The sequence below is a fragment of the Acipenser ruthenus genome, chromosome 4 (genome assembly GCF_902713425.1).
Source record: "Acipenser ruthenus chromosome 4, fAciRut3.2 maternal haplotype, whole genome shotgun sequence".
Lineage (NCBI taxonomy): Eukaryota > Metazoa > Chordata > Actinopteri > Acipenseriformes > Acipenseridae > Acipenser > Acipenser ruthenus.
This window is the reverse complement of record NC_081192.1, coordinates 19,734,176-19,760,190: the sequence shown is the minus strand read 5'-3', so window position 1 is coordinate 19,760,190 and position 26,015 is coordinate 19,734,176. Positions and strand designations below refer to the sequence as shown.

The window sequence follows — 26,015 nt, the reverse complement described above, 5'->3', positions numbered from 1 at the left end:
GTAACAATTGCAATGACTACACAAATTAAGCAACTCCTTCCATTGTGCTTTATGAATTCAACTATATGGCCTTCTGACACGGAAAGGGCCAAACCTCTGAAACTAACAGAATTTACTTAGCTGCTAATAAAGTCTCTACATTGGCTTGTTTGAATTATTTAAATCTGTATAGGCTGTGCTTTCAACCATGAAACCAGAAAAGTGTTTTTTATTAGGTTTTGAAATAACATGTATAATGGTATACTCCTTTTAAAACTGAGAAAATTAAAAATATTTTTTATCTCTGTACTATGTATTGTCAGTTAGATTAAAAGGGCAGGATTTTCAAAAGTTCGTAAATGATAACTCCAGTGTTAATCAAGAAATCAGTATGTAGCATTGATTTTGGCATTTTCAAGCGGTCGTTGTGCCTATTTCGTTATTAAATAATCGTCCTAATGTGATTTAAAAAATTATGTTGATTTACGAAATAATGTTTATATGTTAACGAGCAGTGCTTCTTGCAACGATTTCTTTTGTTTGCGTGGGAATTTAAAAGCAAATCCGTGTTAATTGTCATAATTTATCAGGAGTTAATTTGCACTGGGAAAAGGATGGTTTTAATTAACAAAAGAGTATATAACTTGCCCGAATGAGGGTAAATGACTAGTGGAGATTATTATTTTTTGTTTTAAACTGTGCTGTCCGATTTTTACCCACATGCCAAATAATCATAAATCAGCATTTTATATGTGAAGTGTTCTAAATAAATGTACATTTTGCATGACAAAATCCTACATTTTAAATTAAGTTTATAAATTATACACAACATAGACATTCCCATTATTTTTTATTTCCATTTGGCTGCTACTCGCTGGTGGGAGAGCCGTCTCCCTGTACACTACTAGTTTCCATAACAGTAAATTATGCTTCCGTTCATTTCTTTTGATCTCGTTAACATGCATTTTGATTAACAAGTTCCCCTTATCTAGTCGTTGGGACAGGAAGTGATGTAGGTGACCTGCGACAATTAAGCTTTTTAACAAGAAATGTGTTCATTAACAACCTCATCAACTCAATTTCAAAGAATTAACAGATTGATTTAATTAATACATTTCGTTTGAAAATCAATTGCTAGTAAAGCTCTTGTTACTATACCACGAGTTTGATGCAATAACACTGTTTTTTTAAAAATCCTGCCCAAAGTGTCTGATAACGAAAATGCTGGGACTGGTACTTTAATGAAGCCATTATGTATAACTTGTGTATCAGACATTTCTTGCGAGGTTTAAGCCCACAGCTTGTTGTTGGATAGCCCGAAGAGGGCCCTGAGTCAATGACAACTTGGTTTTGGAGAAAATAATCACTCCCCACCCACCAAAAAAAATAAAATAATAATAATCACTTTAAAATGCATTGAAGTCAATGGGAAAGTCCCCCTAAAGCAAGTCACTGTGAACAACATTACTGTTAGCTCTTAGATTTCCATTTGTCTTTTATAATAGGCTATAACAGAACAATACTTTTTTTCAAGATATAAAATGCTAACAGTGCACACGTCTTAGGAATACGTATGATCATTTAATGAGTCATTGAACTAGAATGAATAAAAAAAATATATTTTCCCAGTCATTTTAGGTAAGAATTATAAAAAACAACGTCTACAATCAAATGCTGTGGGTTTTTGAAAGGCGCCTTTGCAGTCATTTTTACAAGACGAGATGTTACAGAAAATTACACACGCCTCTCAGAAACATCTGTAGCTGAATAATATACTAGTACAAACGGTGCTTTTTTATTACAAGTTATACTTTTTGACACCTGTTTTGTGGATCTGTCTATAATTGTGACAAACTTAGATGATTTATTTTTTCTTGCTATTTTATTGTGCAGTAAATAGAGTGTCAGAAAGCAATCATTACTGGCTTTGCAATATGTAAAGATAATGATTCCTCTTCCATTCAATCTCTATCACAGCAGGTGTGTATCAGATTCCCTCGTCTATTTATGGTTCCTGTGCTTTAAGGTGGTGGTGGTGGTGTGGTGAGGGTTGTATATTGCTAAAAAGGGGGTTCAGGTTGAAAGTTAAGACCCCTGAATTATATATGCAGTGGAATTATTGTGGCTCATGGATTACAAATAACCCAGAGGACATTATGATTCCCAGTGAGCAACACAGTCAATTTACATACATTTCTCTCAAAATGACCTTTCTTGTCAAATCCGTTAACATACAACAAATCATCATTTGGAATGAGTTTACAGATGAAAATGCTTTTACTAACTGTTGTGAAAGACAATTAAAGATAATGCAAAGTGATGGAAATAAACATGGTAAAATCAAGTGGATGTATGAAACAATGAAATAAAAGTATTTGATCAGATTTCAAGTGGATCATCTTTCCAAACAATATTTAATTTTAAAGTACGTTGTTCCCTACTCTTTGATGATAATTTCTCCAATACTGAATTTTAACAGTTTTAGTATTATCTAAAGTTGTTCCCTAATCTTTGATGATAATTGTTTCAGTATTGAATAATACCATTTTTGGTATTATTTGAAAACTTACAAATTGCTCTGTATTGTGTTAATTACTGTGAATTACAGTAATTAGGGGACTGATGAAATATATGCAAATTATACAAAAGAATGAACACATGGAATCACAACTGTTTTTATAACATTGCAAATAGCATTCCTTCTTAAAAGTAAATTAAGGCCGTATCGAAAACACTTAGAAATGAAACTTATGAAACTCACAAAGATTAATACATACTTGTAGTTTTGCATTAAAGTTTCTCCATAAATTAAACAGTTTAATTATTTTCACATCTATGGGTATGGGGGCTGGGGGGAGGGGGGGAGTGACACATATAGTTGATGGCCTCTCTTTTTTGCTGCATAATATATAATAATGTATAATAATAATACTGAAGCATTGATAATATTTATTCTCCTTCTTTGCCACCATTAATCTTAAACGACACGAGAACAAAGGCTGCGAGTATTGAATGGAAAAGCTGTTACAAGGTCAGCTCCCAAAACCTGAAAAGGACACGTGTTCAGCACTTCAGAATTCTAAATAACAAAATGGAGGATGTTAACTCAGGTCTTTGTTCACTCAGCCTTCTTCCACTGGAATTTATAATTATATTGTGCATTTTAAATAATAAAGTATCTACTCTGTAATATTACTTCAATGGAATGCATTAGTGTTTGGCAGTAAACATTATGGAATGAAAATAAGAGCAAATATTTTGAAAAAAAAAAAAAATATATATATATATATATATATATATATATATATATTGAAGAATAATTCCATCAGTGTATCTTCCAGAGCTGCATATTTAATGCTGAACTTGATGGTCTTGTCTGTTGAAGGTAACTAATAACAATCTAATGAGCAGATCTGGCTCATCTGTAACAATACCAAAATGATGTGCCTCTCAATGGAATTTGACAGAACTTCAACTAATCTATTGATGTCTGTAAAGTTAATTCCTAATGTAATAAATCATTACTCTCTAGCAAATGATTTATAATGTGGTACAACAGACATTGTGATTCTAATTAATTACCAAAGGCATTATAAAGTATATGATATGCAAATGTATATAAACACAAAGGTATATTTACTTAGTGGCAGATAATTGTACCAGTGTAAAACAGATCTAATTTGAATCTACAGTTTATCAATTATTTTTTTCTCTAAACGGGTGTGCACTTCATGATAAACTGTGGACTACATGCTGAAATATAATTCTGTTTCTTGTTTGCCAGGATGCTAAAACAATATTTGTTTTAATGTATTTATTTTATCCTGAATCACTTGGATATTATTGATGTGATTTCTACTATAGGAAATAAACGAACAATATTAATTTAGTACTGTTCTGGGATAAAATGTTGAAAGAATATTGAACCCCTAGCTGCTGTTGCGAATTTAACATAATGTTAAAGTACATGTTTAAAATAGTCGTTTCAAAAACAGCCAAAATAAACCTGTCAATGCTTAAACCAGGAAGTAATGTTTCATGTGACATTTTCATTTACAAACACAATTCTTGCTTGATCAGCTTAATGTTTTCCTTTGAATTAGAAAGCCAGAAATCCTAACATGCATTCAATGTGTGTAGTTTCTTTTTAAAAGGAACTACAGAAGATGGTTCACTGCCTCCAGTCACAAGTAAATGCCTTTTTTCTATTACTTATTTTTGTAAAACACATTAAAATCACACATCTCCTTTAGCAAAACTATTCAAGCCCCTGGGACTCAAATAATTTTCTAATAAAAAATGCATGAGACAAACAAATGCACTTTATGTTTGACAAGAAAAGGCAGTTTTAACAGGCTAATGCTCTGAGAGAATTCATTTTATCAACCAGCCATTCATTGTTTAGTGCTGGTACAAGCTCTCCCTTGTTGCTAGGCAACCATAAATTCATAGTAGCTTTTACCACTCAGAACATTAGGGTGAAAAGAATAGAAATATCTTGGGTGAATTTAGAAATGTTCACTATGCATATCATTCTATTTTCTTGTAATACTATACTGTTGAAATACTTTTGTGGCAGGAAACTGTGTTCAGGTAATTATACATATATCTACATTGTGTTTTAGAAGATAAGCAGCACTTATTTTTTAAAATATGTTGTTTCAAATATGATTAAAATTTCCATTTTTCAAAAAAGCAGTGATCTGGAATTGTTTTCTTTTGTCTTTTAGATAAATATGGAACATTTTTAGATGGAACAAATACTTAGTTATCATGATAATCAATTAAATTTTTTATATTAATATTTATATCAATTATTCACATTTTTATGCACCTACATTACCTTTTTCTTTTTGATTATATACTGTGTGTGTGTGTGTGTGTATATATATATATATATATATATATATATATATATATATATATATATATATATATATATAATATCCTGATATAATACATTTTTTTATCAATTATTCACATTTTTGTGTACCTACATCACCTTTTGCTTTTTGATTTTGCACCTTAAATAGAATAATATACAGGTTAGAATATATTACCACACAATAACATGTCTCGAGTTGGTTTTGAGCCGTAATGCACGAGTGTAATATATTCTGATGCATATTATTATTTTATATATTCTATGTTTTTTACCTTCTTTCTTTTATTTATTTCTTTTTTTTATTTTTTATTATTTATCCATTCTTTAACCATGTAAAAACCCATTGTGACCGAGGCTTCTTTTACAAGGGTGTCCTGGCAAGATGACCAGAAACAGCAACAAGCCATGTGGCAGAAGGTCAAAGTCAAAAACATTTCTGCAAATTGAAAGAAGTGCAAAAATGGTAAATGCAAATCAAACAGAAAATGTTACCAATGAGAAAATACTTCATGGTTTTCTAAATGCATATTTTAATAGCAATATTTTTCAAACCACAGAACCGAATATCATTTTTCCACCAATAAAGTTAGTTACGTTTAGAAATTACACTTTGGGTAAACCACAATTAGTCACAATGGCACTAGACAGCACATGACGTGGCTGCTTCCAGAAAACCAAACTGCACCGATAAGTTTCATTTTTTCAGAATAAGAAATTCAGTTAGCACAATAATTATCAGATTAATCAAAACACTACCCAGTAAATAGTAATATGTGGTTTAACATGAAAAGTAGTGCAAGAAGTTTGGAATTTTTTAATTCTTGATTTCTCATATGCGATTTATGTAATAAAAAACAATGCTATTCACTGTGCATTGGTGTGACTTCATAGTTAATGGTCTGCTATTTCCAATATGTGTAATAGCTGAAGTAAAGTGTATGCATAACATCATCCTTATTGTTTTTGTTGTATGCACATTTTTCATAAATGTTTTTAACTGGTAGTTAATACAAACAAACAATCTCTACATTTAATAAGTCACATAATTCTCCTCTTGAAAGAAACAAATATTTTCTCATGTGTTTGATAAAAGCATCTAAAGCCCCCCCCCCTCCCCCCAGTCACTAGACAACAGTACACGAGAAAAATCCCTCCAATCTATTGGAAGCAAATCCATGGTGTATTTACATTTTAACACATTGACTGAGATGAAGAATTTCTTGTTAAAAAATACTGGCCCCAAGAATCTTGTAGCGCACACACACACACACACACACACACACACACACACACACACACACACACACACACACACAGTTGTAAGAAACACAGCTGCTATAGGCAGCTATAAAACGCTGACAACACCGGACAAGTTTGGTGGAGAATGTGGATAGAATATACATTTAGAACTTGTAAGTTCTGCTTATTTTATATCCATGTATAAGTACTTCACATATCCCATTCATGATATGCTATCACTAAGCCAGCATAAAGTTAAATACTTATGAATGTGTGTAGTTTCCAATGTAGAGTCCAAGTTTTTGCCTTTAAGAAACAGCCGACAGCAAGTAAACGCGTTGAAAAACAAATGTTGAGTATAATGAAAAACATTTATGATTTACGAATGTTATTTTAAACAGGTGAATGTGTTGTCTTGGAAAAATGCATTGTTGGAATGTCCCTACAGAGTTTGAAGACTCAATTGAGTATTGATAATACTGTCTGCATTACTGCATTGGAGATGAAACAGCAACCTGTATTCATGGTATTTACATTGCATTAGTTTCATATGGAATCACTAATGTCAACGTGATTAACAAGTAAATAATGCTGTCGTTTTTAACAAGCCTTTCCCTTTACTTCTTTATCCTGTATTCTATATGTTTTTCAAGCAATGTAGAAATAGATTTGTTGAAGTATGCATTCATGCAAAATATGTAATTTTGATCTTGTTGAGTCGCCTGAAATGTATTTGCGTGCAGACGTTAGAATACACATCAAAAGGAAGGCTATGTTTTGAAAGTGGGATATGTTTATGTTTATTTTTTTATTTTATTTTTTTGACAACCCTTAAAGAGTAAGTATTATTATTATTTATTTCTTAGCAGACACCCTTATCCAGGGCGACTTACAATTGTTACAAGATATCACATTATTTTTACAAACAATTACCCATTTATACAGTTGGGTTTTTACTGGAGCAATCTAGGTAAAGTACCTTGCTCAAGGGTACAGCAGCAGTGTCCCCCACTGGGGATTGAACCCACAACCCTCCGGTCAAGAGTCCAGAGCCCTAACCACTATTCCACACTGCTGGTGTAGCAACATGTCCACACGTGTTGCTACACCAGTTTAAATAACGTACCTGTAATGTTCCGTTAACATCCTGACAACTTTTGGAACAATTATCATCAAAGATTTGGGAACGACTTAAAATTAAATATTGCTTGGAAAGAAGATATCGTTGAATTCTGATCAAATACTTTTATTTCATTGTTTCATACATCCACTTGATTTTACCATGTTTATTTCCATCACTTGTATATTCTATCTTTAATGGTCTTTTACTGCAAACATTCCAAATGATGATGTTTGTATTGGTTATATCCATGTATTGTGCACGCTCTAAAGATGGATGGATGAGCCACAATATAATCAAATGCAGGAAGTGTTAATGAATGTTATTCTTATCAATCAAATGGATAAATTGGTACTTTATCGATTTTTGGTTGTATCACAAGCACCAGCATTTTACCAGTGCATGTGTAACATCCACTGGATTTACACTGATGTTATTAAAATCTGTATTTATTAAAAATGTAGTTGGTAGATGCAGACAGAAAGCTGGACAGATAAAAGACAGCTGCACAAATTCAACTGCACGTGACGCTCCTCTGTCCTACATTTAATGCAAGCTTAGCTTTCTCTCTAATGATGACATAAAGAGAAATAATTATACATTGTATTCACAGCAGCTGTCAGTGTGTTTTAGAAAGCATTTCATTTTACTGCCTTTTTATACTCATTAACAGTCCTGTGACATCTGTTGAACAGCTAATTTCTGAAGGATTTGAATGCCATAAAATATAATTAGCACACATAAACTGTACTGGACTTTGGTTTACCTAGAATTTATACAACCTGGCTCATCAGTCTTCAACTGAATTGATTTGAAACTTTAAATCAGGTAAGTGTACTGCGTATTCTGTATTTGTGGGTCTTGTTTATAAAATGAGCACAATCACATTTTTTTTTCTTCTCATCAGTTTAGTTTTAATACCGGTGTATTTGAATTTCATAAAGTCACATATGGCCTTGGCAGTCAAGATTCTCTAGAAAAAAATGTAATATCAGAAAAATAAAAACAATGGTCTGTAGTGTTTATAATGCTAATCCAGAACACCTCAGTAAGCATGTATGTCTCGGTTAGCCCATTCCTGTTTATATGTAACATGCAAGCACATTCTGTGTTTCATGACTCACCACAGATAAGGGGTGTGAGCGCAGAGCTCCATCTTGGCTCAGCATGTTGGACACAGTGATGGCAGGAAGGTCCATGTTCTGAGGGTGGAATGGAAGCAGTCCGTTTTGAGACATTGGAGGGCAGAGGGAGTGGTATCCCCTGGACTCCGTCTCTGGCATGTGAACAAGTGAATGTTCAGGAAGTGTAGGAGGTGTGATTGGAGGAATATTGAAGTCTTCATCCCCAAGACTGGGAACAGGGTAAGACTGATTAGAAAGAAAAAAAGAAAAAGAAGAAATTCAGTATTTGAATCACACCAAGAATGCATGGTCACACTTCATTTACATGATATAGTGGTTGAAAATAAAGTAATAATATGTAATTAAGTACAAGAATTGGGTTAGTACATTATAATGTATCATGTATACAGCTTGATACGTTGTTTATTGACAGTAATAACACATGAATGCAGATATTGTTCATGTGTTATTCAGTGTATATGAAAACTTTGTTATACCTTATACGCTTTATAACACAGGAGCTATTAACACGTTTTTGTATCAATTTATTTTTAAATATTTGTTGTTTTTATTAACATTTATTAATAAGGCCCTATAGCTAACTGCATTTTGATGATTGCATGGTATCATAGCACAGGGAAATAACTCACATGCTAAAAAGCAATTGAATATTAGATGTATTACAGGTACTGTGTCAATGAGAGCCAGCCCAGAAGTCCCTTGTGTTTAGGTCCCACTCAACCACTCATACTTCCCGTCAACTACATGTTTCACCCTGTTGTAATACTGCCTACCAGCCAGACCTCACTGGAATGGAGATGGGATTCTCTCAGTTTGGTTATTAATGAGACTTGGTTGTATAGCCAATATGTTGTTAATGGCGATAATTATTTTTAGCATTGCTTTTACTAACATTTACTTGTCCCATTGTGAGTTTCCTTCCTTGCTTGCCAATGGAACTCAAAGATGTGTGACAAAATGTTCTAATCTAGCCCATGCAACAGTTATTTAAAAATGAAATTGTCTTTTCTTCACAATAAAAACAAACCAGCCTGTGACAGACAGTTAAGGCAATTAACGAAATGATTAAATCCAAAATCCAGCTGTTTCCATAGAAGATCACAATAATGTGTTTAATGAATTCCAGATTTATTCCCATAATGATAGTTTGCTCATCTCATTATTCATTTGCATTTAGGATTTGTTTCCTGCAGAGATGCTGAGAAAACATGTTTTTTTTCTGTCCAGCTCTTATCATCCCACAACCAAAACATGTAAAATGCATCCCATTTACCTTGTGCTAAACTGATGCGAGATTGTATCTAACACAATTCTATATTTGCAAACTTTAAACCTCTGACCTGCAATCTCCTCACACAAGTGTATGACTGCTAGTGCTGTTCTAACACTTTAGATTGCTATTGTTTAGTGGAGTAATGGTTTTCTAAAAGATAATACTTTTCTGAGATTAGACAGTGGCATTGATTTTTGCTATCATCAAAAGCCTTCAGACCAAGAAAATCTGTTCAAGCACTACCCCAACAGTGTGTCATACTTCACAGCACCTACTACAAACCAGCAAAAGGTTTCTAAGGTTGATAATTAAAGACTATTTTCTGTAACTTTTCAGTTGTATTTTAGCATTCAAATACATTGTTAAAAAGGCACCTGGTTGTTGCACTGCCCCAAACATATAAAATAAGCCTCCAAAGACAAAGAAATACAATTTGAAGTTCCTTAAGTAACTTCAAATGTTGATTCCGGATTACAGACAAAATATTTCAAAAACATTCCTCAATATTATTAAACTATAACATCTATGTACAAGCTCATCTGAAAGTCATTATTTAACAACAATGTATTAAAAATGAACACGTTACTGCTCAAACAGACTGGTTGAACGAACTTTTCATCATTCTGAATGTCACCAAATGAGCCCTAGACTTCCTCCAAATCTATGCCTGGGTGAACCGGTTTTCATTTTGCCAATGATTCTTGGTGTGATCATTTCATTGCTTGTGGATGTGTAATGGATTGCCCACAGGAAGGAGCAAAATCACCCCTTAATGGGATAGCCATATTTAAAACACCCATAAATTACATTGCACATGTGCAATGCAATGACATTAGGGCAAGAATCCTGAGAGTAAACTTATTGGCTGTTGCCTGTGTAACCAGGGGAGAGTTCAGAGAGAAACCTTTATTCCCACATGGCAGAATAGAAAACATTCCAAAAAAACAGCATTCGAAGAGCTTGTAATGTATACGTATGCAGACCATTTTTATTTAGGTTGTTGACTTTCTTAAATGCAGCAATGTTTTTGTTTGTTTGAGTGCCACGAAAGGCTGTGGACAGCAAAAACATGTACAAAAATAAAATAAAGGTAGTGTACTCCTTGAGCCATGGCATATTATATATGCATGGGAATCTTTTTGTAACCTTTTTCAAATATTCTAGCCAATTCTAGCAAAGGCAGTCTTCTGTTCAAGTCATTACTCTTGCAAAAAAGGCATTCTATCATATTTTGGACAATACCAATACATCAGAGACATTTTCTGAAAAATGCATGATAATTGATCTTGTCACTCATATCAAAATCTCATTAAGATGGAACCCTAACAGCATTTACTTACACTTTTATAGTTTTTCAAATGATCTCCTCAGAATTGTTATTTTTGTTTTTGATCGTGACCATTGCTTGTGGTTACATTTCAAAAGAACTGTTAAAATTCCTGTTGAGCTGCAATACGTTTGAATATTAGGTTCTCAGTAATTATACACCATATTAATCTGAACTCTGTTACATTACATGATGCGTGTAAGTGGATCATCAATAGAGATCCTAGGACCTGGAAATTGTCATGACACACTACATTTACCACAACTACTTCATCATTTCTGGCAAAGATTAATCATTTTATATCAGAAACAGTTTCAAATTTAGAAACTAGGTAACTGAATTTACTTTAGCCACAGGTGTACATGTAAATCTGTATGCCCCATCTCATACTATCAGAATAAGTGACAATATATTTGTCATTTTACTTGTATCACATTAAGTACAGGATGTCAAAGAGTAAACCAAATCATACACATGTTAAATTTGACTATGGTATTGTATATTGTAATATATGCTTTAACCTGCTATAGATTCAGAGAGATGCACACTATGTATGCATTTGACTAAGAAATGCTGTCTACTAAAGCACACAAAACCAATAGATTCAATAAATGAGTTTGATAAGTAAGGATATGTCACCTGCTGTAGTGGTATATGACTCATCTGTGCTTATCAGCTAAATTACACAATGTTGTCACCTGTGGTGAAAATGTAGGTGATAAGATTTCAGTTTAGAGATGGGAATGAAACTCATTACTTCAAGTGTCTTCTCTAAGTACAACAATGAGCAATATTGTTTAACCAGGATATTCTAAGTTCTCTTGTATGTGGTATAACTGGTTTCCTTTTCTTCCCTTTATTTCTCAACCAATTGTGTATAGCTGCAATGAAATTGTTTAAGATATAAGCTATGTTCAACACTAATGCAGTTATTTAATTTTTAAACTGACAAAGTATTTATCAAAGAATTGAGCTGTGTCTACAAAGTAAATCAACCTTTACTGTAAAGTATTCATTTAACATAAACATTTGAAAAAGGTATAGAATATTTATCTGATAATACATAAATAAATAAATAAATACATATTGTGATTGTTCCTGCAGCTTTAGGATAATTGTTCTAGTAAGTGTGATCAATTTCTTAGTTTTCCACATTACTTCTATTTTTTGTGTTTGTTTATTGTAATGCCTTAACTATTATAATAATCGATGCATCACGAAAAGGTTGTTAATGATTATGATGTATGCTTTTCGTAGGAAATGCTATGTTGGCTTCCTGTATTTGATGATAATTGTGAGCCCCTTGGTAGATGGCTGTAAAACGATAAGAAGACAGGATTTCCCAGCAGAGGCAGCACACAATAAACAAAATGCTGAATGCAGGTGTGGAGAAATCTGTATCGACCAGAACATATTGTCATTATCATGTACCACCTTTTCTGACACTATGAAGCAGGTAAGCTGGACTTTAATGGTAAAAAAATTATTGTAAGCAAACTGTGGATGACAAAAAAATGCTGTGTGGTTCAAATTAGAGATAACGTTGTATATTACAGATCAATTACCACTTGTCTTAAAAAAATATATAGAAATTGAAAATGAAATACAGTCAGGAAGAGTTTTATAATCAATAGTTGAAGGGACTGTTTCCAAAAACCTAATCAACATTGTGAGACCATCTTAAAAGCAACTATTTTTCTTGAGTTCACGAGTAGTCTAAGGTAGTCAAGAGATGTTGGAAGAGGTTTAGAATATACTGTCGCACATTTTCCATTGTTTAAATTTACAGAACAATGCCTCCTTATTTATTTATATATTTTTAAAATGTATTTTTTTATGTACAATTTCTGTTTTCAAATTACACCCTTAAGTGAAATTTGAAAACCGAAACGATGCTTGTGAGAATCTCTGAACAAGTTGAATTCTCACAAGGAGTTTTGGAATACGCACAAAATCGACCAGAAAAGCTTGGATCATAATCAGGACGATAATATTGACCTCTAAAGTACTACTGTTATCTGGTAACTTGGGCTTCTGAATATACACAAGGTGGAAAACCTGCTACATTGTTTTTTTCTCTTTGCATGTGCGTTGGCAATTACACATTATGATTAGTCAGTGCTTGTGCCAAACGTTTGCTTCAATGGTCTGATAAATATATATACAGATGTACTCAAATTTGTTGGTACCCTTACAGCTCATTGAAATAATGCTTCATTCCTCCTGAAAAGTGATGAAATTAAAAGCTATTTTATCATGTATACTTGCATGCCTTTGCTATGTCATAGAATAAAGCAAAGAAGCTGTGAAAAGAGATGAATTATTGCTTATTCTACAAAGATATTCAAAAATGGCCTGGACACATTTGTTGGTACCCCTTAGAAAAGATAATAAATAATTGGATTATAGTGATATTTCAAACGATTTAGTTTCTTTAATTAGTATCACACATGTCTCCAATCTTGTAATCAGTCATTCAGCCTATTTAAATGGAGAAAAGTAGTCACTGTGCTGTTTGGTATCATTGTGTGCACCACACTGAACATGGACCAGAGAAAGCAAAGGAGAGAGTTGTCTGAGGAGATCAGAAAGAAAATAATAGACAAGCATGGTAAAGGTAAAGGCTACAAGACCATCTCCAAGCAGCTTGATGTTCCTGTGACAACAGTTGCAAATATTATTAAGAAGTTTAAGGTCCATGGAACTGTAGCCAACCTCCCTGGGCGCGGCCGCAAGAGGAAAATCGACCCCAGATTGAACAGAAGGATAGTGCAAATGGTAGAAAAAGAACCAAGGATAACTGCCAAAGAGATACAAGCTGAACTCCAAGGTGAAGGTACGTCAGTTTCTGATCGCACCATCCGTCGCTTTTTGAGCGAAAGTGGGCTCCATGGAAGAAGACCCAGGAGGACTCCACTTTTGAAAGAAAAACATAAAAAAGCCAGACTGGAATTTGCTAAAATGCATATTGACAAGCCACAATCCTTCTGGGAGAATGTCCTTTGGACAGATGAGTCAAAACTGGAGCTTTTTGGCAAGTCACATCAGCTCTATGTTCACAGACGAAAAAATGAAGCTTTCAAAGAAAAGAACACCATACCTACAGTGAAACATGGAGGAGGCTCGGTTATGTTTTGGGGCTGCTTTGCTGCGCCTGGCACAGGGTGCCTTGAATCTGTGCAGGGCACAATGAAATCTCAAGACTATCAAGGCATTCTGGAGCGAAACGTACTGCCCAGTGTCAGAAAGCTCTGTCTCAGTCGCAGGTCATGGGTCCTTGTCACAAAGACGGCCAGAGTGGGTGGCGTCAGACCAGAAAAGGAATACACAGACAGAGACGGTGGTGATGATGAGCTGAGTGCAATGGCTGCACTCAGCGTTTGATAACAAAATAAAAGGTTTAAACAACGGAATACAAAACAGGACACGGCACTTGCACCAAAATAAACAGACATACAAAACGGACTAACACTAAACAAACGGTGCACGGACAGACAAACAAACACGGTGAGAACAAACACTTTACGTTTACGATTTTACACTATTTAGTTCTCCTCTCTCTCTCACCCGTTCTCCTCTTCCGAACACCCAACCACGAGTGACTAAACGTGCATCTATTTATACTGTTTGTGCTGGGATTCAATTACTAATTAATTATTCACTTGAATCCCAGCACGTGAATTAATTACGTGCAACCCCGTGCTCACATATTACATTTAACCAGCACGTGAAGTGATTTGTGCTCTCCTCGTGCCTAAATACAAATCTACACTTTTTAAATACACGTGAAACACAGACCCGTTTATATCCCGTGTACCAATGACTATACACCAACATTAACACACGCACGCATACAACACATACACAGAACACACAAATGCACACAGGGGCGGGGCACTTTGCCACATATACCCCCCCTTGTGCGCAGCACACATGGCCTCAACGGCCACCTCCCCCCTTAAAAACCCAGCAGTCCAGGACAAAGTCTCGGGCTGGGAAGGGAGGCTTCAGTGGGCCCATGTCTGGCCATGCTGTCAGCACCCCTGCCGGTAGTGGCACGGCTGACAGCCTGTTGGTCCCGTCCTGCAGCGAAAAAGCTGCGGGGGCAGGTGGTCCCCCGACCTCCCCCTTCTTCGTAGCCGGCAGCTCCCTCCTGTGGGGCTCCGGCCACAAGAACTCCTGCAGCGAAACTGCTGCTGGGGAAAGTGGTCTCCAGACCTCGTCCCCCTTCTTTGTAGCTGGTAGCTCCCTTTGGTGGGGCTCCGGCCACCGTACTCCCCGTGGTGGAAGTACGGGAAGGAGAGACAGCTCCTGCTGTTCTGCTTCTGGCGGTGGTGGAGGCAGAGGCAGCTCCTGCTCCTCTGCTCCTGGAAGTGGCAGAGGCAGCTCCTGCTCCTCTGCTCCTTCCGGTGGTGGTGGCGGAGGCAGAGGCAGCTCCTGCTCCTCTGCTCCTTGCGGTGGTGGTGGCGGAGGCAGAGGCAGCTCCTGCTCCTCTGCTCCTGGAGGTGGTGGAGGCAGAGGCAGCTCCTGCTCCTCTGCTCCTGGAGGTGGTGGAGGCAGAGGCAGCTCCAGCTCCTCTGCTCCTGGCGGTGGTGGAGGCAGAGGCAGCTCCTGCTCCTCTGCTCCTGGAAGTGGTGGAGGCAGAGGCAGCTCCTGCTCCTCTGCTCCTGGAAGTGGTGGAGGCAGAGGCAGCTCCTCTGCTCCGGGCGGTGCTGGCTCCCTCTGCTGTGGCGGCTGGGCATGTGCGCGCCGTGCTGCCTTCAGCAGCATAGCGAGAGGCTGCTGGGGGACACCAGCATCCTGCCCTTCTCCCCCCCAAAAATTTTCAGGGGGTTGAGCCTGTAACCCCTCCCCTTCCGGCTCTTGGGGCTGAACCAGCAGGCATTTTCCCTCTGCTGGTGGCTTGGGTCCCAGGGCTGTGGAAGCCCCGACTTGCCTCCCTTTGGGCTGTGGACGCACCGACTCCTCCCTTTTGGGCTGTGGATGCACCGACTCCTCCCTTTTGGGCTGTGGACGCACCAACTCCCCCCTCTTGGGCTGTGGACGTTCGGGCTCCCCCCACTCAGGCGTAGGACGTTCGGGCTCCTCCCACTCAGGCGTAGGACGTTCGGGCTCCTCCCACTCAGGCGTAGGACGTTCGGGCTCCTCCCACTCAGGCGTAGGACGTTCGGGCTCCTTCCACTCAGGCGTAGGACGTTCAGGCTCCTCCCATTTGGGCTGTGGACGCTCAGGCTCCTCCCGCTTGGGCTGTGGACGCTCAGGCTCCTCCCCATAGCTGCGGAAGGGACAGTGGGCGAACAGGTGATCCTGGTCGCAGAGGAGGCACCCCGGCGATGGCTTGTTACATCGCCGTGGATGCCTGGCCCTTAGGCGGCACTCCTCCTCCCTGTCCTTCACCTCTTTATCCGTCTCTGCCTCCCGCTTGGGCTGTGAAGGCAAAACCAGCAGGCATTCACCCTCTGCTGGTGGAGATGGGGACAGCAGGTACTCACCCTCTGCTGGTGGAGATGGGGACAGCAGGTACTCACCCTCTGCTGGTGGAGATGGGGACAGCAGGTACTCCTCTGCTGGTGGTCCTGCTACCTGGGCTGCTGTTCCATTTATGGTTGCCTCCAGGTAGCTGAGGACAAACTCCACACCTTCCTCCAACTTGTTTGGGGTGTGTTCCTGCTGATAGGCCTCCCATCTCTCACTGTCCATCATCCACAGGGCCTGGACGACTATGGGCAGAGACTGGGCCTCCAGCCCAGCATTCTCCAGGAACCAGTCCCGCCATTTTGTGGCGTCTTCTGCCATTATATTTTTTTCTCTTTTATTTATTTATTTTTTTTTTAAACAAAACCCCTCCTGGTCTGACGCTTGGAGGCGCGGCTATCCCACGATGACACCACGTGTCACAAAGACGGCCAGAGTGGGTGGCGTCAGACCAGAAAAGGAATACACAGACAGAGACGGTGGTGATGATGAGCTGAGTGCAATGGCTGCACTCAGCGTTTAATAACAAAATAAAAGGTTTAAACAACGGAATACAAAACAGGACACGGCACTTGCACCAAAATAAACAGACATACAAAACGGACTAACACTAAACAAACGGTGCACGGACAGACAAACAAACACGGTGAGAACAAACACTTTACGTTTACGATTTTACACTATTTAGTTCTCCTCTCTCTCTCACCCGTTCTCCTCTTCCGAACACCCAACCACGAGTGACTAAACGTGCATCTATTTATACTGTTTGTGCTGGGATTCAATTACTAATTAATTATTCACTTGAATCCCAGCACGTGAATTAATTACGTGCAACCCCGTGCTCACATATTACATTTAACCAGCACGTGAAGTGATTTGTGCTCTCCTCGTGCCTAAATACAAATCTACACTTTTTAAATACACGTGAAACACAGACCCGTTTATATCCCGTGTACCAATGACTATACACCAACATTAACACACGCACGCATACAACACATACACAGAACACACAAATGCACACAGGGGCGGGGCACTTTGCCACAGTCCTCCAACAGGATAATGACCCAAAACACACAGCTAAAAACACCCAAGAATGGATAAGAACAAAAGATTGGACTATTCTGGAGTGGCCTTCTATGAGTCCTGATCTGAATCTTATCGAACATCTATGGAAAGAGCTGAAACTTGCAGTCTGGAGAAGGCACCCATCAAACCTGAGACAGCTGGAGCAGTTTGCTCAGGAAGAGTGGACCAAACTACCTGTTAACAGGTGCAGAAGTCTCATTGAGAGCTACAGAAAACATTTGATTGCAGTGATTGCCTCTAAAGGTTGTGAAACAAAATATTAGGTTAGCGGTCCCATCATTTTTGTCGATGCCATTTTCATTTGTTTTATTATTTACAATATTATGTTGAATAAAAAATCAAAAGCAAAGTCTGATTTCTAATATGGAATAAACAATGGTGGATGCCAATTATTTTTGTCAGTTTCAAGTTATTTCAGAGAAAATTGTGCATTCTTCGTTTTTTGTGGAGGGGTTACCAACAAATTTGAGCATGTCTGTATATATATATATATATATATATATATATATATATATATATATATATATATATATATATACACTACCGGTCAAAAGTTTTAGAACACCTCCATTTTTCCAGTTTTTATTGAAATTTACGCAGTTTAATGTCTCAATGTACTCTGAAATTAAAGCATAGAACAAATAAACAATTGGAGATAAAAAAGAAATCATGGAATCGTTTTGTTTAACAAAATTTAATCTAAATTTTTGACTCATCAAAGTAGCCACCTTTTGCAGATATAACAGCGAACACACTCGTGGCATTCTTTCTACAATGGAAAACAAATATTGTTCGGAAAGTTCTTCCCAACACTGTTGCAGAAGTTCCCACAAATGTGTTGCACTTGTAGGTTGCTTTTGCTTTCACCCTTCTGTCCAGTTCATCCCAAACCAGCTCGATGGGGTTTAAGTCTGGAGACTGTGCTGGCCATTCCATGATTTGAAGCCTACCGTCTTGTTCTTTTCTTCTAAGGTAGTTCTGACATAGCCTGGAGGTATGTTTTGGGTCATTATCTTGCTGTAGGATGAACCCCTGACCAACTAGGCGTATACCAGAGGGTATTGCATGGCGCTGCAAAATGCTGTGGTAGCAGTTTTGATTCAGGGTGCCACTCACTCTGTGCAAGACGCTGACTCTGGATCCAGCAAAAGAGCCCCAGACCTTCCTCCTCCATGTTTGACGGTTGGTGTCACTCACCGAGGAACCATCCTTTCGCCTACTCGACGGCGTACAAAAACCCTGCGTGATGAACCAAAGATTTCAAATTTTGATTCATCGGTCCATAAGACCTTCTTCCAGTCTTCAGTAGTCCACTGGCGGTGCTTCATGGCCCAGACAAGCCTCTTTTTCTTATTTTGCCATCTTAGCAATGGCTTTCTTACTGCCACTCGACCTGTCAAACCTGCAGCTCGAAGTCTTCTCTTCACAGTTGAAACTGAGACTTGCTTACTTCGACCAGTGTTAAGCTGTGCTTGAAGCTGTTGTCCTGTGAGCCACCTATTACGCAAGCTGTTGACTCTCAGAAACTTGTCTTCTGATTCTGTTGTGGCTTTGGGTCTGCCAGACCTCTTCCTGTCAGAGTTTCCTCCAGTTTCCAAGTGCCTTTTGATGGTGTAGGAAACTACTCACTGACACCTTGGCTTTCTTTACAATTTCTCTAAAGGAAAGACCTACACTTTTAAGGATTATAATGGTCTGTCTGTCTTCCTTTGTTAATTGCCTTTTTCTCGCCATTATGAGAGCAATATACTACTTCCTGCAGTACAATACTGTCCAAATAATGCTTAAGAGGGTGTAGTAACACAGTCTGTTCCAACACTGCTTTTATACAGACAGAGGGTTTGTAAGTAATCAACAAAAGTTGGGACACCTGTATGAATTGTTAGCATCAAGTTTCAAGGCTTAATTTACTTCCATTGCTGCAGAACAGCTGTAAGTTGTTAACCCATTACTTGTTCCCTGAAAAAGGCCTTTTTGTATAACTCTGAAATTGACATTATTTTTCAGTTTTTGGTAACCTAAATTTTTTTTTTTTTAACCTCTGGCAGTTTACCGCTTACCTTTGTACCATTTCAGGTTATTCACTGGACTTGACTGCTTAAATTTCAATAAAAACAGGAAAAATGGGGGTGTTCTAAAACTTTTGACCGGTAGTGTATATATATATATATATATATATATATATATATATATATATATATATATATATATATATATATATATATATATATGTTAGCTATACATACTGTGCTGTTAGTTTCCAACTGTAGTATGCAGTAACTGTAGCCTTAAATTCCTTAGTAGCTTACTTCTATACAGTATGTGTGGTTTGTGGAAGATGTATTTATAATAAAACCAATTAAAAGGAAATACATGTAAACAATTGTAACCGAGCAGTTTTTGAGGAATGAAGGTGTCAGGCTAAATGCTAGAGTAGTTTAACTTAATTAGGTGGCCTATTTTTCCAGGCAGCCTTTCATTTCCCATTGCAGCTTTGCTTGTATGGAAGACAAGAAGAGCAATTTTGTCTGCAATGAATACCTCGGGGACTGTACACAGTAGTCATCTGAATGCTACATTGTAGGCTGGTTCCAGTAACTGCCAGACTGTTATAGCAACCAGATAAATCAAAATCTGCCAGCTATGACATGTATTGGGTCAAAGATCATCAGGGTCAAGCAGAATTTACTGGCTCAGGCCTTGTGGGCAGTTTTGAGTCTTCAAAGCATAAACATGTGGTCTTGGCACAATCACTAGTGCCCACATGTTTTTATTAGACCTATTCCAAATAGCTCAAAGAAACGGCAACAATGTGTCCTGTATGTGCAAATACAGTGAAGATGACATAATTAAAGCACCAGCATCGTGTAATTCACTCTGCAGGTGCATCCACAGGTGAGGTACAATTATTATTACGTCTTAATCTGACTTATCACAGGGTGTAATCCAACCCACATACAAAACATCACACAAGGAACTATTTGTTTTCATCACTGAATATGAACCAAAGAATATAATCATTTTATACATACATGCACCTTCCCCTGGTTCAAAAGTGGTACAAAATATAGAAGAACATAGGAAAGATTTTCAAAGGGTTTAGTGTGCATTATTTATATGAAACTGCAAATGTGAAGTCAGTGCTAAGCATGAATTGTTTATGTGACTGGTACTGATTTCACATTTGCAAAGATTTAAGGCTTTGACGATGCAACTGCAGTTACCTACTTTCAAATATGACTTACAGAATATATTTGTGCACCAAATATAAAGCCAATATGTCCCAGCATTTGGTAATCTTTAACCACAGAGCATCTCTTACAGGGATGATTACCTGAGGAGATTACCTTAACCCAAGCCGCACACTGTTTTCTGCACTCTTACGCTTTGCCTTGGATTGTCATTGTAACCTTAATGATTGAAAAATGACAATGGTTGCCCTAGACCCTATTTACAGTGTTATAGCTTGTGTTTGCAGTTTTTAGTCTGTCCCTAATAGTATGTCAATTGAAATACAACCGAAAGATGCCCTTTTCAGAAACCCACGTCTTTTACATTCCCTGTCCTGCCAAAATGGAAAATACTACATCAGTGGAATATTTGCATGTTATATTGCAGCGTGTAATTTGTTATCATACTAATCTGAATATTTTTCATTAAAAAAAAAAAACTGAACAGTTATTAAATACAGTATAATATGTGGTCTCTGTGTTGCACTTTTAATAAGAAATGTATGTTGCTATCCATTTTCCAACTGTAAACTTCTACTGTATAGTACAAATGGCCACCGACAGAACACTGGTCCCCTGAGCACCGGCAGAACTGGCATAATTGCTAATGTGCACTACCTTTTCGGTCCCTTGGACAGTGGAAGAATGGCAATTGCATCAGGGGAAAGTCACTTATCACTAGTATAATATTAAAAATGACATACCTTTTTCTTTAATGCTATGTTTGTGTGCTAAATTTTTTCTTCCTCTCATAAAGAAACAAAAAAATGCAAAGTGGCTGTTGCACCCCCAATAAAAGAAACCCAACAATAAAATGTTTTAATAATTTCTATTCATTACTGCAAGCTTTTAATTATTTATGGTGTTAATGTAGGACCCTGTTCCCCAAGCTTTAGCTCAGAGTTTTGTTTTTTTTTTAAGTGTAAAATACAATATGCTTTTATGTTAAAATACAATTTGATATTCATCCAACTGCAACCACAGTTGAGAACAACTGCACGAATATATAACTTTGTTTTATTCTTTATTACAGAAAACATTCTTTAAAGTGTTGTAATTAGGACCTGTGTTATCTAAATACAATCAGGTTCTTATGTTCCCTAGCTGCTTGTGAGCCTTGAAAGTCTACATGACTTTAATAATTGACTGAATGTGTTTTATGTGTAAAGTTCAAATTCATACACACATACAAATCAGGGCTTGTAACATATGTTTAAAATGAAATATTAACCCTAACCCTAACCCTAACCCTAACACATGTTTAAAATGAAATATGTAATCTATGTACCATGTGCCGTCATTTAACCTTAATAAAGGCAAGTTTCACTGTGGACCACAGGAGATTAAGGGAAAAAATATAAATTACATTAAGTACTCCTATTTTCAACCATGTCAGATGACTGTTTTTTTCCACTGTAGCAAAGCCAGCTGTTCAGTTGTGCAGTATTAAATGGAACATTTATGTTTCAATATCTTCACTAATGTGACCATTTCTTACACTCAGTGTATTACTTTATGAGGCCACAAGATGATCATACATCCCAAGCACACATACACATAAACCTACAGCTAAATCCAGGTGAGGCAGAAAGCTGCCAATATGTTCATCATAGGATATTGTTTAACACGTACATATACATTTTTATTAATAACAGATATTAAAGAAAGATACTGATGACAAGCAGCCTTGGAGAATTTCCAGAGAATATCATTAATGTTTGGCATTCATACTTCTGGCTGGTATCCAGAACTTATTGTGTGTAAAAATCATTACAAGCACAGAATTATGCTGTTTGCTTGCAGCGACACAAGAACAGTAGCCTGCCATATGTTGCTACTTAGCAGTGTCTATAAGCCCTAAAGCATGTACTGATTTTAAAATTGAACATAAAGGATCATTTTCAAGTAGTGCTGTGAGGCAAGTTTTCTTAGATTACCAAAGGCATCCAGATGTGCCACAGAGTAAAACAGGTTATCAGGATAATTCAAATCATTTGCAATGTCTCTGGTTGGCACACAATCTGGTTGTACAATTATGCAATGCTGAAAGCTGAAAGACCCAGGTGCTAATGGAAAAAAAACAACAATGCATAGCCTTCTACAGTTGATATAAAATATAATTACATATAAGATCACCTACAAGAGCAAATTATGGGAAAATTAAGGGAAATTCAACCTTTCATTTTCACTAATATGGATAATTTTGTGAAAAGTTTCTAGAATGTTAATTTTACCTGGCTTTACAGTCGCTGCGCTAAACAGTTTAGACACAAGTACCTGACAGAGACAACAACTGTTTGTCCCAGTTTTTGTTTTTCAGCAAGATGAACTTCTGAATGTTTTCCACTTGACGCCACATCACCTTAACTCCCTCTGGTTTTGACACGACAGCAGGAGTGAAGGAGTCAAAGAGTTGTTGTTCAACTAGCATGATTGTACATGTCTGTTTCATTTGCTGTTTACTAGAACTGCTATTTTGTTTAATCAAGATATGAACAATCATAACTGTAATCCGTTGAGCAAAAAGAAACTGGCTTGGAACAGGTGTTGTAAATGTCAATTTGTCTGCACAGCAATAATTAAACCCAAGAGACATTTAATTTAATTTATAGTTCCTATGCCTTACATGGATAATGAGAGTTTGCCTGAGGTAAACACATTTTCTTTTTTTAAATCTCAAATATCATACTTTAAAAATACAAATCATATGTCCTATTCACCTAAAATGTATTTTGAATTTAATCCTAAATGCTAAAGTCAACTGTAGTTTAGCAATACTCTTCTACAGCAACAACTCATTATAAAAGCAGGGTCTGAAAATAACAGGAGGAAAATACATTTCAATAAATGATATTTAGCAAATGGTTTCTACAGCCACCATATCAATGTGATATGCTATTCAAACATGCATTGTTATTACTGGTTGTAAAACTCAGAGCCTGTTATTCAAAGCACAAATATTTTCTGCAGCTGCAATCACTGATTAAATGTGTATCTTCACTGTATCAAATAAATGCAATTAGTCCTTGCACTTTAAGACTCTTAGTGCCTAAATGAGAGAATCCTGTGTTGGTTAAATCCAGCACTAAATTTGACAGTGCACTTTTAGGATTAAATATACAAGGCTGCCGACAGCAGTCAGCCATGTGAGATAAGATTGCTTCTCTGTGACTGTAACAGTATAGTTCTTGAAACAGCTTTCCTACACAAAAGAGATTTTTGTACCTGTTCCCATAAACATTAAACTAGCTTTAGAATAATGTATACAGTTGTTTGCATAATCCCACACATTAACATAGAGTGCAAACAGTTTTTAAAAGTTACAGGATATATATTGTCTCCTTTTGTTTGATTTAGAAATTATTTACCCAGGATAGTCGAGGATAGTCCAACTGAGATGCCACATCTCTTTTCCAGTACGGTCCTGTTTGTTTCGTATTTTGTTGCAGCTGGGTGGGACTGTCAGGCACACGGAACTGAAGTGAAATGTAAGTGAATGGATAAGCTAGAATGTTAAAGCAGGTTTACCCGGTTTCCATTAACCCTAAACAGTATTCTACTCTGCGTCCTCTATTTAAATTAACTTTATCTTAAAGGGTTAAAACATTACAAATAACAAGCCAACAAAAAAAAAAACATTTTAAACCTACAAAATCATACAACATAGTAAGATTATAACAGTAAGATTATAAAATACATATAACTGATAACCTACAGTAACTGTGAGGATACATTTTATTCTGAGTGGTGTTCTGAATATACCCAGTTTTATAGCTTGAAAGGGATGGGAGGGCACTGTGTTTAAATGTCTTGCCCCTACACAGTCACTTCTAACTCAATAGCTGAGCTAGGGATTTGAGCCCTCAGACAGAATCACAGCACCAGACCCATACCACAGTAGGTCAGCTTTTGGAGGCAAACCTATGTTGACATAAGCAGCAGGTGTCTTCTGTAATGCCACTGTCTCAAAAGGTGTTCAGTGGAGTTCATGAACAGTGTTTATCTGGCTCAGAGGGATAGAATATGTCTCTGTGGGTCCCTGACATGATCTGTAATTCAATATGTACAGTGGTCTTTCCAGAACATAGTTGATTTCTGCAAATGTTAAGTCAGAATACAGTACCATGGCACCCTAAAGTGATAAAGTATTGGTACATGCACCTTGTGGTTTTATGATATGTTCCTGACTAATGTTCAGCTGTGTTTGTTTTTCAAATGCTTGCATTTATGTGTGTGCCCGCTTCACTTTACAAATGGTTCTCAGAAAAACAGACAAACACTTAAATAATATGTTAAATGGCTAAAAGCAGGGTTTATTTAGGGTAACTTTAGGTATTTTGTTTGGTCTGCTTCTAGGGGCCCGGTTTGGTTTTCTGAAATGGAATTAGGGTTATAATGCATGTACAGTATGTGTAAATGTGTTTTCAATTACCGGTACAACTCAGAATAGTATTTTCTGTTATAATGTTCAGAAAGTATGCATAGGCAGTATTTATACAAACTTAATTGTTTTAGTTTTATATTAATCTCAAGACTGGCTAAAAAACATGTGTTGAAATAATGAAAATGTGTCACTTTCATTTGACCCCTCAATTTCTTTACTGGCCCAATGTTGTGCTAGATCGGTCTTATACAAAAAAAATATGTGCAGTCTATTAAGACAAGTTTTATACCCCCCCCCCCCGTCCCCCCCCTCAACCCCTCCCCTCCCCTCCCCTCCCCCCCCCCCCCCCCCCCCCGATTAAACATTTGCTTTTCATTAAGTCTTTTCCAACTTGTAAAACCTACATTAAAGCATTTAATATGTATAAAGCATTATAAGTCGGGACCCAATTTATGTTAAAAGAAAACCAGACAAAACTGTTTATGCTGAACAGTTTAAAATAAGAAAAAAAAGGCTTTGGTATGTGCCGTTATGGTAGATAGAAGGATTTAGTTTCATTTATGCTACATAAAACACTGACCTTATTCTTTATTCTTCAGTTCTGTAACCATGAATTTTCAAAGTGCAGCTACTCTTTTTGATACACTACAATATAGGGCGATGGATTCCTTTTTTTAGGCCACAAAGGTTACATTACAAAGTCTATTTACAGTGCTATATTTCTTGATTTCTAGACAAACTAATAATAAAAAATGCTTACAGATATTTATAAACATATTGAACTAAATCAGCATTACAATAAAAGCTTTTTTCGTATATTTATTTATACTTTTACTTCTTTTATGCTGTTTTTATGGGACTATTGTAAT

At 37.0% G+C, this 26,015-nt stretch overlaps 1 protein-coding gene across 3 annotated transcripts in view; it reads right to left on the bottom strand.

Annotated features, from left to right (window-relative positions):
• Positions 1-26,015, bottom strand: part of LOC117399837 (thymocyte selection-associated high mobility group box protein TOX-like) — a 121,977-nt gene that overhangs the window by 23,576 nt on the left and 72,386 nt on the right. For 2 of the 3 annotated variants that reach the window (XM_033999243.2, XM_033999245.2), the window contains exons 3-4: positions 24,131-24,238; positions 8,348-8,593 (exon numbers count right to left, since the gene is read on the bottom strand). In XM_033999243.2, the coding sequence (XP_033855134.1) occupies positions 8,348-8,593; positions 24,131-24,238 (354 nt within the window). The remainder of the gene's footprint in view (positions 1-8,347; positions 8,594-24,130; positions 24,239-26,015) is intronic. The other variant, XM_033999244.2, reaches the window with a different exon arrangement.